The sequence below is a fragment of the Acanthochromis polyacanthus genome, chromosome 5 (genome assembly GCF_021347895.1).
Source record: "Acanthochromis polyacanthus isolate Apoly-LR-REF ecotype Palm Island chromosome 5, KAUST_Apoly_ChrSc, whole genome shotgun sequence".
Classification (NCBI taxonomy): Eukaryota; Metazoa; Chordata; class Actinopteri; family Pomacentridae; genus Acanthochromis; species Acanthochromis polyacanthus.
The window spans coordinates 40,155,145-40,170,244 of record NC_067117.1 but is presented as its reverse complement, the minus strand read 5'-3'; the positions used below and the strand labels follow the sequence as shown (position 1 = coordinate 40,170,244).

The 15,100-nt window shown below is 40.9% G+C and overlaps 1 protein-coding gene across 1 annotated transcript in view; it reads right to left on the bottom strand.

Moving 5' to 3' along the window:
* Positions 1 to 588: 588 nt before the first annotated feature.
* The window catches only part of nampt2 (nicotinamide phosphoribosyltransferase 2), a 34,358-nt gene continuing 19,846 nt past the window's right edge, over positions 589 to 15,100 (bottom strand). The window contains exons 9-11 of the mRNA XM_022219777.2: positions 10,760 to 10,900; positions 7,832 to 7,957; positions 589 to 4,746 (exon numbers count right to left, since the gene is read on the bottom strand). Of these exons, the coding sequence (XP_022075469.1) occupies positions 4,585 to 4,746; positions 7,832 to 7,957; positions 10,760 to 10,900 (429 nt within the window). The 3' untranslated portion in view covers positions 589 to 4,584. The remainder of the gene's footprint in view (positions 4,747 to 7,831; positions 7,958 to 10,759; positions 10,901 to 15,100) is intronic.

Below are 15,100 nucleotides of genomic sequence, written 5' to 3'. Positions count from 1 at the left end.
AGCATTTGCAAGTAGAATGCCCAAAATTACAGAAGTTTTTTTTCTTTTAAAATTAAGTTCATGAAATAAAGAATTCTTTTCATGCAGCCCTCATTCTTTTCAGAATGAGGGCTGCATGGAGTCTCTATGTTCTCCTGTCCATGTGTGGCTTTTCTCCAGGTTCTCCGGCTTCCTCCCACAGTCCAGAAACATGCTGAGGTTGTGGTAACTCTAAACTGTCTGTAGGTGTGAATGTGAGTGTGATTGTTTGTCTCTATGTGTAGCCCTGTGATGAACTGTTACCTGTCCAGGTGAACCGTCACCCTAAATCAGCTGGGATAGACTCCAGCCCCCCATCCCAGGACCCTAATGAGGATTAACTGGTGTAGAGATAATGGATGGATAGTTTTATCATCGGTCCTCTTCTAGTATCAGTCATGAACGTGGTACAGGCTCAACATTTCCTGAACATCTGCTAAATTCAAATGACTTGAACTCCTACCTGTGAGGCTGATGCTGTGGTCCCTCAGGGGGATAACGTTGCTTCTCTCTCATAATGTTTAAAGCTTTGTTTTCAGTTGAGTAGAGGAAACAACACCCAACTATGAAAAAGTTTACGATTTTTTTAATGCTATAAAAAGTCAGTTTTTAAAACACAAATAAAATCAGAGACAGAGGATTACAAAGATACATATCAGTTAAATGCAAACCATTTCCTAAAGTATATTTACAACATAATTACATCCATTATTAGTGCTGGCACTGGTACAGAGGAGGCAGTCGTGTATTCCTGTATCACTACTTCATCACTAATGTGTATAGAGCGGCCAACAAACAGCTCTGACCTGCAGTCTGAAACGCAACTAAATACTGCAGAATATGTTCCGCGGTATAAGAAAAGACAGCCATGTTAACAGAAAATAAAAAGGCACCAAAAGAGACTAAAAATAAACACTTCAAGTGAACCAATTCATATGTAGTTGATGCATATGGGCACTGCAAAGAATGAAGTCCATTCTCAGAAGGTAAACTCCACCCTGGACATAAGAGTTTCAAACCACAAGCATGGCTAGCTGATGCTTCCATGTGTCACATCTGCCTGATTGACTGAAGTTAATCAGCCAATCGGCTACATTCTCCTTTACTCAAACATTTTCCATACTTCTTACTGGCTCATGTGTTACATAAATCCATCAGTTAGCATTTTCTCCGCTGCTAACTGCCCACTAATATTATGTTGGTTAAGACAGATTTACAGGCTCTACATCAGTCTGAATCCTCTAAACACACTTTACATTTGGAATTTATGAGGGTCTGAAAATCTACTAATGTCAAAGTAATAATGCCCATTTTACAGAGGCTGCTGAAAAACAAACGATAATTCTACATAGATTAAACAAGATAGGTGGAGGAAATGTTTGCACCTACAGAGTTAGGATGAAACCTCATCATGAAATAACGGGGGGGCATGGTGGACATCAGACAGTTCATCTGCCAGTCAGATCAAACTATGAACAGATTCTACCAACATTCTCTAGGTTTGCAGTACCGTACTGAAAGATCAGACACGTAAACTGCTTGATAATTGCTAATACCACATGATGTTGTTCAGTGTATTTTACTGCATAATGCCATTTCATGAAACCCTTTCCAATGCAAATGCAATGCACAATAACAAGCCTCCATTACTGTAAGTGAAGGCAGTTTAACCAGCAGTCTATCTTCCAGGGTTTATCTGCCCCAACAAAATGAGCAATCTGTCAAAAATCAATACTGCCAGACTGCAAAGGAAACGAAAAAACATGAAAGAAAAAGTGAAAGAAACAAAACAACCGTAAAAATCACGCCCTGTTCAAATGCATCAGAGGCAAACTGCCTTTTAACCACTAAAATATGACCAATCACAGGATGAAACTATGATTCACCAAATTCATTCAAATACTCGTTATGTGACTTACAGGAACAAAATCTGAAAATGTAATAAAATGCAAACTTTAGTGATCCATGACAGGTTAGAGTTAAGTCCTACTTGATTTATTTAGATGTGAGAACTGAAAGCCATCACATCTCCATATCACAATTCTGTCACAGTCAAATAAAAGATAAAAAGTTTTATGGAAGTTCTACGCACATTTGACAGAGGCATACGTTGTGTGTGAGCAGATTAGAGAGTTTTATTTGGCAAAAGGCCATGAAAAGCAAAGTAGCAGCTACAACACATCTTGTGGTGTCAGTACAGATCCCTCTTCATTCACTTGAACAGATCAGGTTATCAAATTTGTCAAGTCGGCCCATTAGTTATGATTATCAGAATCCCTAATCAACACTGGCACCCTGATGTATCTTACCAAAACAGAATACATTAAGAAATGCTGCATTTTATGTGTTGAAATGGAAACAGAACATAAAAAAGCAAAGCAGTGAAGTCAAACTAACAACTGAGACACAGCAGAATTTATCCTGATGATGAAAAGGAGTGTTCCAGTGTTTACAAAGAGATGAACAAGTGGCTGCAGCATACATCAGAAGTGAGGACACAATTGTGCACCGTCATGACTGATCTCCTCTTCTGAACAACTGAAGACAAATCCTTTACAAAGAATATACTGAAAATGCAGATTCCCCAAGTCCAGAAAATGAATACACACAAAGAACACCTGTGATCACTGCAGCCAAACGACAAACGCTGTGATTTCCAATCAGCCTAGCAGGAAGACCACTGTTAGAAAATGAGCTGGACAGCAGAGCTTCTATAAGACCATCTGCACCATGGCTCCAGGTGGAAAAGAATTGCCAGAGGATAGTGTAAAAATCGGATTTCCAGACTTCACAAAAATGGAAAAGAATAAAGGAGAACTAAACTAAAAATCAGTGAAAACACAGCTGCAGTAATAATCAGGTGGTCTAAAACAAACCGTAGTACGACTAAGAAGAGCCACAGAGACGGACAGGGTGCTATTTTCACAATGATGGGCAGACGCTTCACATTTGGCACAGGGGTACTTAATGGATATTGGGAGTTTCTGACAGGAAAAGGACGGTAAATAACATCAAATGCTATTGATAGCTTCCAAGGAAACCTTTGTTTATACTTTGGGACAAAACGGCAAGGTGAAACTTAGCAAAAAATATGAAAAGAAGTCAGATTAATACAGGGAGCAGATGATCAGAGGATAGTCAGAGGAGACTAAGATTTGTTTGGCTAAAAATGGGTCCAGCTGTTCGACCAGAACCTGGCCAGGACTTCCACGGTGAATGTATAGCTCCAGTGATACTATATGACATATACATGCACCGTGAATGAATGAAAAAATAAAAAAAGGCTGACAAGATGACTCCCAGTCTGCAGAAGCCTGGCGGTAGAGTAATATTCCAGAATGATAAATTCCAAAGCACACTGGCAGCAGCTTCTAATAAAGAAAAAAGTGAAAACTATGACAAGTCAGACTTGAATCAAATGAAGCATTTTGACTATTTCAGAGGGAACGGTAGAGCAACCCAACCCCTCCAGCAAATAGCAGCTGAAGATGATAAATCTCTGAAGAATGACACAAGAGCTGACCACATACTTGTGGTATCCTCCATGCTGACAAGGACATTTAAGGGGCACTGCACAGGGATGTACTTACTGAATGAATAGTCACACGAGGAAACTGTGTAAAACACAGAAATGAAACAACAATTTGGGAAAGACTTTAGGCTAAGTGTGCTAGCAGCTGCTGAGGTAGCAGGTGGGGGACTAGTGACAACATCACCGTCATAAAAAGTGCCCTGATGAAGGAAAAACATGTATAACGAGCTAAAAACAGACTCTACTACAACCCTGCACTTCATCATGCATGAATGATGAAGGGACATATTTCATATTAACGTGAGTTTCAATCATTGCTTCCAGTTATTTCACAAGTTGGTTCATTTCTAGATTTCACACGATGCATTCCTATGACTATTTGTTCATCGTTTATTTATTAAATATCAAAGGCCTGCTGCCTTGTTGGCCAGCTTGGTCCTTTTGTTCAGAATGTGGCCATGCAGCATTATGTGCTTCATTTGTTTTGCAGTATTCTTTAGTGTTGTGATGATGTCAGTACATGTGCACAGTTTGTGTTTCCTTTTCAAATCATAAACCTGAAGAGTGTGTTTTTTAGATCTGGATCTTAACTGTGAGTCTGTTCAAGGATGACACGTACCAGTCTTATACTGGAAATATTTTGGTTCTGGTGTTTGAAGTGATCCCAGACTCATAAAGAGTGTCTTCAAACTCGGACAGGGAAGAAGAATAAAATCTAGCTAAATATCATCTGTGGTCCTGAGCTTCAGTTGGGGTGGGGGGGTGACGGGACAGTGCAGCTGTGAGGACACCGGAGCAGACACCAGTGTGCTGCTTCAGCGTTTGTGCCTGAGTGAAAGAGACGGACCGACCTGAAGTATCATCACTGAACTCCTTGGATTACGGTCGTGGTGGTGGTGGGATGTTAGGAGAAACAGCCTCTCACTCCCCTCCAACATGTTTAATTCATACTGTGATGGATTCCTTTCTAAAACACTGCAGTCTTCATTCCAACACAACCACAGCCTCCTATGGATGGGACAGGCTTTGTGCGTCTAATGAATCCCGTTGATGATGTGATTGTGTAGCAGCTCCTGTTCGTGATTGTGCAGGATGGGGTTGAGCTCCTCGTCCCGCAGTCGAGCATTTTTCCTGATCTCCTCCAGGGAGTAGTCCTGCACCAGGCTGCCGTTCTCAAACACAGTCACCAGCAGGTCCTGAAGGTTGTAAAGATAAATCATGAGACACACATGAGATACAGGAGGAGGAGTCTGATGACAGCAGTACTCACTGAGCACCAAGCAAATTCAAACTGTGCCCAATTTTGTTTATTTAGACTGAAACATGCGTCCTTATTCTCCTTGGCTTTTGCATATTGTTAAATTCTGTACTCTTGATGGCAGGTGTACTATGCATACAGTAGCTCTAGAGGAGCTTTGCAAAATGGGTATGAGCCATCATTAGACAGAAAGAGTCTAATGAAAGATGTCTGGTTGCATTACACTTAATGCAGCACCCAGCATCACTAGAGCTTCACCCACCAAAGGGACTAAAAGCCAGGGCAACATAGGCTTTCCCACCAGTTAAAAATCTGTTGTCAGTTCTTATGTAATGGAGAAACCACTGAACTCCTAATGTGAAGGAAACATGCTTGAAACAGAGTGAGCAGCTTTGAAGATAAAGCGCTTCCACATATGTAGACAGAGAGTTCTGTAGGGAGGCACAGACCGGCCGTTAGCAGTGACCACTACAACACTTATCTAACCAGTACATGGTTCCAACACAAGTAAAAGGCCGTGCTAGCCATTGTTGTAAAGTTTGCCAAGATATAACAAATTTATCTGAGCAGTCTGCTGGGGATGATTAGGACAGTAGTAAAAATTAATGCTAAATGTTTGAAAAGTGGTTTAAAAAACACATCAACTTCAACTGTAATGGGTAAAATAATCTTCTTTTAGGGTGCTTTTCACTTCTTTTAAGCATTAAAGCCTCCAAGGAAAGGGATATTTGAATAAAAATGATCTGATAAAATCTCTACAACCTAAACCAACAGGTGAACACGGCTCTGACCGAGAAAGAGAAAAGATGGAGGAGCAGGAAGCAGCACCAGTGAACTGAGAAAATCCATCATTCATATGAGCAGGCTGAACACACACTTATTTACTGCTGCATTACAAGAAAGAGAATGAACGGCAATTATGATGAAATGTTAGAAATCTCTCAAATAATAAAAGCAGCTATTAAGTCCAACTAGGTGTCAGCTTTGAATCTTTGCTTTCTGTACACACAAACATGAGGAGGAAAACCTTGTCAGATTTGTTTTGGTGAATACTTCTGCCTGACACAAACGATACCACACTGACGGCTTGTTGTGTCAGTCTATGTCCAAAAATATGTTAATTCAGAGTGCAGCAGTGTTCATGTTTCAAAATATGTTTAAGCATTTTCTCCTTTATTATAAAGAGAAGTGTGGACAGAGGTACTGAAGTGTGTGCACATCACACACACAGGTTATCTGTATTTTGTTTAAACCACTCTGACCATCAAGCTTCAGCACAGGCTGCCTCCAACACCCCAAAAATCAACATTTATAATTTCAATCAGCATAGAAGCCCCTGAGTTGATGCAAATTCTTCTCATCAGTCACTGCAGTTTCAATAGCGGCATTGTTGCATGCAGAACAATACAAGATAACAGCATGAAAGGCTGTAAACATTTAAAACTCCAGCCTCATCTCAAAAGGACAAAACTGTAACACCAACAGTTAGAGAAACAGGTTATGGGGGGAGAGGGCAGTATGGCCTCTATCTGTTAGCCTCATAACTCACTATTAATAAGATCAACAGAACAACCTCCTCTCCTGTGTCCAGTGTGAATGACTGCACTGTCAGAGAGGCATGAGAGATGCTCTATGATGCTCAAGGATTTTACGGCTGAACTACCAGCAGGACACACACAGCTGCTCTGCCAGTAGTGAGGCATGGGTAGAAAAGTATCGGGATACCCTGCTGCTGTAAACAACACTCTTCAGTGAGAGAGTGGTGAGTGCAGCACTCTGCTCTCTGCACACATATCAGGTGTACAGCTGTTTCCTTTTCTCAACAACACACTACACCTTTCGTTGGGACAATATGAAGGCCAAGTTTCCCAAAAAGTTGTCCACAAAATAGATGCACAAATATAGCATCATTTGGTTTACAGCCAACAGTCAGGGCAAGATCACAGATAATATGAAGGCTGTCTGTAAGAGATGTTTTGCCTTTGCAGAACTAGAGAGCACATCCAACACATCCAACTTTTGCTGGCAGAAATGGCAATTTGTTCAAAGGATTCAAAGAAAGACTGCTTAGCAAATATAATAGATGACAGATTCATTTAGTTCACGCTCTTGACAACAAGTCAAAAAATGTGGTTTATTTTTATTACTTTTTAGCTAACTTTCCAATGTGAAAACCATTTCTACACGCAAATGCAGCCTTCACACTCATAACGTTAATGTTGACATTACTGCAAGCTGCTGAAAATCAGCTACCGACACTCTGCAGATCAAAAAAGACTAATGATAAACAATCACATTTTTTTATTTTATATATATATATAAAGCTCATTTTATGTTTTTTTTCCCATCTCTAATATCTCCTCCTCTGTGATAAAGCAGGAAATGCTCTCCAGTCTCCAGTCAGCTGGACTCGGGCGGCCCTCACACTCCTCCTCTAAGTTAGTTGCATATAGAGCTGCATTCACGTGAATGGAGCTGCTGTGGACAACTCAGACTTGGAGATGTCATTAGACATTTCTGTGAAGGCGGCGTGGACAGCTCAGACTCATGGGGCACATACGAACGACCTGTAAACCAGTTCTCATTGTTCACTTATAAGAGCCGTTCAGACGACTGACTCGCTCACAAACATCACATCTCTACACAGTACTTTCTTCCCGTTGTTCTGTGTCTTCATTTCACGCTGCTGCACACTGGCATTGTCAAAACATTTTCTTATTTTCTCTTTCAATTATTAAAAATGGACACATTTACTGCCATGTTCTGTCATGGGCGATTCCTGTACTTTTCCTGATGTAGTTTTTTTTCTGTGGAAGTGTTTCAGTTATGGCATCGATATATTCTGGTATCATGATAACACGATGCGCATGTGCGCTGAAGGTGTATTTAGGGAAAACATTAGCAATACATCTTTTATTGTAATATACTAATTTCAATAACAGTCTCGACTTAGAACAAACGAGTGATATACAGTACATAAAACCAAATTTGATGTCAGCGAGAGTTCAAAATCCTCAGCTAACCTCCTCTGGCTTGCCAGCTCCTCTCTCTATTGTCTCCAAGAGCCCATCGGAGTTTCTCCTCAATGATAATCTGCCCCTCTTTGACCCCTTGGATGGGTCAGTCACCGGCTGCTTGCACACATCCATCTGGAAGAAGACATAAAACTAGTAAAATGAAAAGCCTGTCACTGTGAGGTGCACTCTATCTGTGTAAGACAAACAACAAAGCGTTCTTAAGGTGCTCATTCGTGGAGTTTTTAAAATCTAATAACATCTTATCACAGATTTATAAAAAGACATGGTACAATCTGAATACACACGCTGAAGAAACCGACCACCTTAAATTGAGAGCTTCTACAATTGGGTTTTTACTTTCTGCTTGGTTTAGTAGCATAACTGATGTTTTAGATGTGCTTATCTTAGTGTTCCTGAAGTCCTGTAGCCACTCCTGGGATAATGTTGTGGGTTCTTACTGCACTTACAATGGAAATAACAATTACCACAATAGATAGCAGTGGAGGACAAATCCTGCTCTAAATTCATGTTTTATCTTTATAGTCCTTGAGATGTTGCTCATAGTTCCTATTTCTGTATGTGATTCTCTGTAGAGCAAGCTTATCCGTTTACTTATTCTTCAGCCAAAACTAGGAAACTACTCTGCTCTGGAATTTTCGACATCATGTGACAGTAAGGTAGTATGTGGAGCGCCCTTTGGGTTATAAATAATATTGAAGTCTTCTGATGTTATAGAAGCCTTGCCTGCTACAAATAAAGCTGTTCTGATCTTTTCAAATTAGCCTTCTAACTATAATCTTGCACAAAACTTTTACATCTACATTTAGTAGACTTACTGGCCTCAGATTCTCACAATTATTTTTTAGTTTAGAAGCTATTGAAGCCAGGCAGGATTCTTTTGTTAAAGGATTCTTTTGTTAAAGGATTCTTTTAAAAGATTTTTGTCTTGTTATATTTTTCTAATTTTTTGTAGATTTCGGCAGGGGCACCGGGAGTGGATGGATCAAATTATTTTTGGTATAATATGGGGTCACCATTGGTCGGGCCATATAAATGAGCATAATTGTTTTTGAAGAAGATTTCCCTGGATGGTAAGAAATCATCCTATTTGACCTTTAATGACCTTATTCACCTGTAATTGAATAGATACCTGAACTTTTGCAATGACACCTTATTCAAATGAGGAACATCGTAGCTGTGCTGATCAAGTAACTTTAGCCTTAACCTCCCGCTACTACAGCGTATGCAGGCAGAAAACTCTTTCTTCAGCGAGATACCTTGAAGAAAAGTTGTACCTTAATTTCAGATGGTACAACATGATTATTGAGCAAAAGGAGAAAATAAGTTCTACAATGAATCCAAGGCTATTTGTACCTTATAGGGCTCCTGGGGCATTCTGTATATCGAATAGCAGAGTCACACCAAAGCTGTCTACATTTTGAAACATTGCTCTTATTTCTGAGAAATAATAAAATCAAATAAAATGTGTAAAACCACTAAATGATATTCTTTTCCTTTATGGATGATTCCCAATTTCTTACTTTGTGTGCTTTGTCACAATTAGTTGATCTTTAAGAGTCTGTGACATCAGTCTGAAATATTAGTCCAACCACTGTACACACTTTGAATAACCTGATAAGCACTGCTGCTGCGATCTGCCTGGAGGTGTGTCTGTGCGCGCTGCACCCGACGGTAGCCGACTGCAGAGTGGATGCACTGCTATGAGTCACTCCGTGCCGTGCCTCAACAGGTGAGTTAAATTTGAGCCAATCAACAGCACACGTCAGAAACCAAGCTGCTTAAACGCCGAACCAGTAATTCTGGCTGGCGAACAGAGCAACAGCGAAAGAAACCACTGTCTAAAAAAAATGCATGGAAAAAAGGACTGAAACCAAAAGAGGCCACCGGTAAGTTCACGTGTCTCACTGGACTGGTTAACGTGTGCTTTCTGGTTGTGTTGCTGATGACATGTACTGCCTGGTTGATGTTTGTGTGGATGTTCTGTTCAGGAGCGGTTTGGGTTGTTTTGAATGCCTCCTGTTTATTTGGTTGGAGATATTTGTTTACATTATTAGACGCAAAAGTGGGTTATAAATGGCATTGGTTAAATGAGATTTGCTTTATTTTTAATTAATGGGTAAATGCAAAGAGCTGTTAAACTGTTTAAAAATGCCAATGCAAAATCTGTTTTATGCTTGGAGAATCTATGTAACATTCAGGAAGAAATGTGGAGGACTGTTTATTTAAACCTGATTGTATATTATGGGTTTAAAAATGATTGTTAATAAAAAATATTTGCTTTAGTTGAAAGCGTATGTATTTATATTTGTTCATTTTTTGTATTTAAAGGTTTTTCACCTACTACTTCTACCTTCACTGCATAAATTAAATAAAAGAAGAGAGAGTGAAATCCTGTTGCACGTCCAGTCCTTCCTTTTCAAGTGTAGGAAGCCATTGCATTAAAAAGACACTTGACAAGCACCTTTAAATATATCTGCATTTAGAAGGTTCAAACCTGAATGAGTTCAACATTTAAGTTACACTTCACTTAGTAAGGAAAACTACTCATCCCTGAACCCAAACAGCATTTAAGACGTTATATGGTATTGCCAGCGATACTGGCATATGCTTCAGAATGATTTGGTCTGGCCTTTTAAAAAGTTAATCAGTTTGATGAACTCCTCTGGGGCTGGTGAAAACTTGTAGACATTCCTTACATGCCACAAGAAGTCAGGCAGGAGGGATCATGTAATATCTCTGTGTATCTCTACATCTATGTATCTGCAGGTTTGTAAGAATATTTCACCAGGTATTTTTTTATTCATATTTATCAGCATTCATCTTTTGATAATCATGTCTGTAAATGAGATTTAAACATTTCTCAAGTAATGTAATGCCACAGCATGCAAATCAAACCAGAACCCTTACACGTACCCCCTTGCCATTGGTCTCCACATAGCTGCACTTGAAGGCACAGCTGAGTGTATCTCTGTTGAGTTTCTGAAGCAAAGCGCTGCCACAGCCAAAGAACATGTTCTCAGCACTCCAGCCTTCATCACTCAGCTTCTGGAGAATCTACACAAAACACAAAAAGGAAAGCTTAAAACACATAAACATACACTATGACTTTTATTATATACTGAAGCAGAGTAATACATATTCCTGTGTAACCTAGAGTAAGAGCTCAATGCAGTAATGGCTGTAGAATAATATACAGTTGGAAAACTTCACTGAACTCTGAGACTAGAGAGTGAAACTGCAACTGAACAAAAAAGAGCTGGTCCACTGTTCCATGGCCAGGATGGAATCTTTGGGATATAAATGTGAACAATACAACAGAGCTTCCTCTCCAGCACCTTAGAATAAATGTTCCCAGGCAGGCTGACCACTGTGATACCTTAATATCGGCGCACACCCTCCGGTTCCCTTTATTTAAAATAGAAACTATCCTCCCTCGTCTGCCACTATGTCTGTGACCTCCACGCGACAACAAAGACAAGTGTCAGCTATGACCGCCCACCGATGTCCTCCAGCATCTGAATTCAAAACCCATCCGTACCCGACTCCTCACTGAGGAGCTTGCTAACTACCTCAGCGACACTCGGCATGGATATGAGCACGGCTTCTCCTGAGACTCAGTTGGCTGGGTTTAGGAGCTCCTCAAAGCATTCCTGCCACTGCATAACAATGTCTCCAGCTCAGGCAAGCAGTTCCCTCTGGGCTGAACACAGTCTCGGGCAGGCCCTGCCCTTCCCTCCTGAGGTGTTGATCGGTTGGCTAGAACAACTCTGAGGCCGACTGAAAGTCTTTTGCCGTAGTCTCTTCCAACCCCTACCATGGCTAAGTTTTTGCTTCTGCAATTGCTGTGGCTGGTCACTCAGTATCTGTCTGCTGGTTCAGGAGACCCTTGTATTGGTTGAACCAAGCTCAAATAGTCTCCTTCTTCTGCCTGACAGCTTCTTTTATGGGTTTGCATCAACCAATGGTCCTCTAGGCAATGATGTGGAGAACCTTCTGACCACTGCTCCCAAAAGCCTCCCCTGCAATGGAGACTTTAAACATGGCCCATTCATATTCCATGTCTCCAACCTCCCCTGGGATGCACGAGAAATACTGAAGTGGGACTTGAAGACCTCATGGACAGGGGCCTCTGCAAGATGTTCCCAGTTCACCCATATTATACAGTTGGGTTAACCAGGTCTGTTCACCAGGTTTTTCTGATCCAACTCACCACCAGGTGGTGATGAGCTGAGAGCTCTAATCTTCTCTTTATCAGAATGTCTGATGCACATGGCTGCAAGTCTGACGATATAATAACAAAGTCAATCTTCAACTTTTGGCCTAAGGTGCTCTGGTACAAAGTACACATATGAGAGACTTTATGTTCAGACACAATGTTTGATATGACAGGAGTAACCCCTAAATTCCACATAACGCGAAACCGCCGCGCTCTTGAATCGTACTGCGCAGCACTTGGAACCCATTCTCTTCTATCAGACAATTTCCACTGCACATGCTGCGGAGCGCCAGCGCCGCGTCTCTGAAGCGCCGGCACGCACCACGGCGCTGGAGATTCGCTTCAGGTCTATTTTCTGCGTCGCCGCTTCAAAACCTCGTAAATTCACTGTCGTTGAGAAAGCACCAGACAGGAAGTTAAACCGGAACTTTCACAATAAAACACAATGCACGACCTCTCGGACGTAAATCTTTTCCTATATGTTGTTATTACACCTCCGGAGGCACGAGCATCAGGTCAACAGGGTCAACAGGGTCCCAGATACAACACAACATCATGGGCGAAGAGAAATTACCGTTTTTTATATAGAATAAACCATACAAAATTAACTATTGGATAAAGAAAAGCACTCATTTGAGATCAAAACATAAATCATGTACTCAACCATGCTAGAAGTACTATAAATCACAAAGCAATGTCAAGCAGAGCGACCTTGTAGAAGCGAAATGAGGTGTGGTTTATTTATTTTCTGTTTATATCATGTGTTTTTATCGCGTGATATCGCTGTTCACACGAGAGCCTCTCTGAGGAGCAGCCCTCCCCATCCGGACGGCGCGCCGCTGCACTACGCTTGCTGTGTGCTTTGACTTTCGGAGCAAGACGGCGGCGCTTCATTCCGTTGCGCGGTGCTGCGCGATTGCGTTATGTGGAAATTCGGGGTAAGTCCTGTGAGCTAAGACAACAGCTTCTTATACTTTTATGACTGATATAGATACGTACATAAAGAAAACAGACCAAGAATAACTTTAGCATGCCAATGATAGTGTCTACGGATGGTCAAAGAAACCCTCCTAGTAACATGCAATCATAACTACAAGGTTTAAGATTTGTAATAATTCTCAGTGCTGTGTGTTAGACTGTATCCAACGCATGTAAAGACTTGAAGGAGTCATGCACCACAACCCAGCACAGGCATAAACGTGGCAAGACTTCATTTTGAAAACAAGGCCTGATGTTTTTAAACCAATGGACAGGTTGTTCACACTGATTAGTCTTGATGCTGTTGGAGCGGGGCTGCACAGTGCTATAGTGGTTAGCACTTTTGCCTTGCAGAGAAGATCACCGGTTCGCGTCCCGGCTTTCCCGGGATCTTTTTGCATGGAGTTTGCATGTTCTCCCTGTGCATATGAAGCAGAAAACTGTAAAAGACAAGGTTGATTTTTTTTTTTAACCATTTTGAAGCCCAAATGTTCTCCAATTTTGGAATGACCCTCATCATGGATTAGATTTTTCAAAATTTTGTTACCCTGATCTTATTCTGCATCTTTGGAACTGTCTGCAAACCATGTAAAATATTAAACCTTAACCATCTGAGAGGCTGGAATTGTCATTTGAAGCTCAATGAATGAAATGCAAAGTTGGTTTTGAAAGTTGACTGTAGTATACTGTAATTTTCTTTACACAATTAATACGTTCATTATTCTGTGGGTCCAACTTTTGTTTGCATTAGGGGAACTAAACAGGTTTTACAGTAATGTCGTACTTTTCATTTCTGCTTTTTTCTGTATTTGTAACAGACCACATCTTTATCACCCTTGCGTCTGTGAGACAAGATGGAGATCACTAACGCCTGCCTCAATAACCACAATTAAAGGAATACTGCAGAACCGTGAGGGAAAAAAGTGACAACAAATGATAAGAGGTAACATCCGTGCAAACTGACAACACAGTTCTCTAAAGCCCAAATCCACAAACACATCACCTCCAATGCTTCACGGTCCCCATTTTCACTTTGGTGGATCGTCTTTCCCAGCAACACGTGCTCATGACAAAGTCCCTGAGGTGTTGGATGCTGACGCTGTTATTGAACCAGTTTTAAAGGTTGATAGGAGTCTCTTCTGGGCCACGGCTTTGAACACTTTCCCAAAATTATGACTTAAGATCTCATGTTTATAAGATAGTGAGTTATTCTTTCAAGAACCTAAGACATAATTAAGAGAAATGTTCCCATTGTTATGCAATATTCATTTTTTTGGACAAGTCACATTGAAGACAGGATCTTATGAACATAAGAACAAATTCAGAATTAGAAGAAGCTTTCTGGTCTTCACAGTGGAATGGTGGTTAGCACTGTTGCCTTGCAGCTTGTAGATCCTCAGTTCACGTCCCGGCTTTCCCGGGATCTTTCTGCATGGAGTCTCCATGTTCTCCTGTACATGTGTGGGTTTTCTCCGGGTACTCCGGCTTCCTCCCACAGTCCAAAAATATGCTGAGGTAAATTGATTACTCTAAATTGTCCATAGGTGTGAATGTAAGTGTGATTGTGTGTCTGTATATGTAGCCCTGTGACAGACTGGTGACCTGTCCAGGGTGTCCCCTGCCTTCACCCGAGTCAGCTGGGATAGGCTCCAGCACCCCCCGTGACCCTAGTGAGGATAAAGCGGTGTATAGAGGATGGATAGACTGTTTGAGCGTGTGATTTTGTGAGGGCTTGAAATGGTATTTAAAAAACACAGTCATGACAGCACATTTTGATTTGAAGCAAAAAAGTGAATTTAGACTTGCGCTTTCTTCAGTGTTTGATCAGCTGCTTAGCTTATCACTCTCTGTTTGTGACAGTACTGTGTTTACACATTAGCAAAACGCAATGGCTGTCAGACAATGACAGAAACAAACACGGTGATGGCCTGCCTATTAACGAAATGACCGAAGGACTGGGACAAGAAAACTAAACCCTCCCCAGGAAGGAAAACAAAAACATAACTTTCTAAATAAGATTTCAATAGTTAAGATCAAACTAGTACAGCAACCACATCATT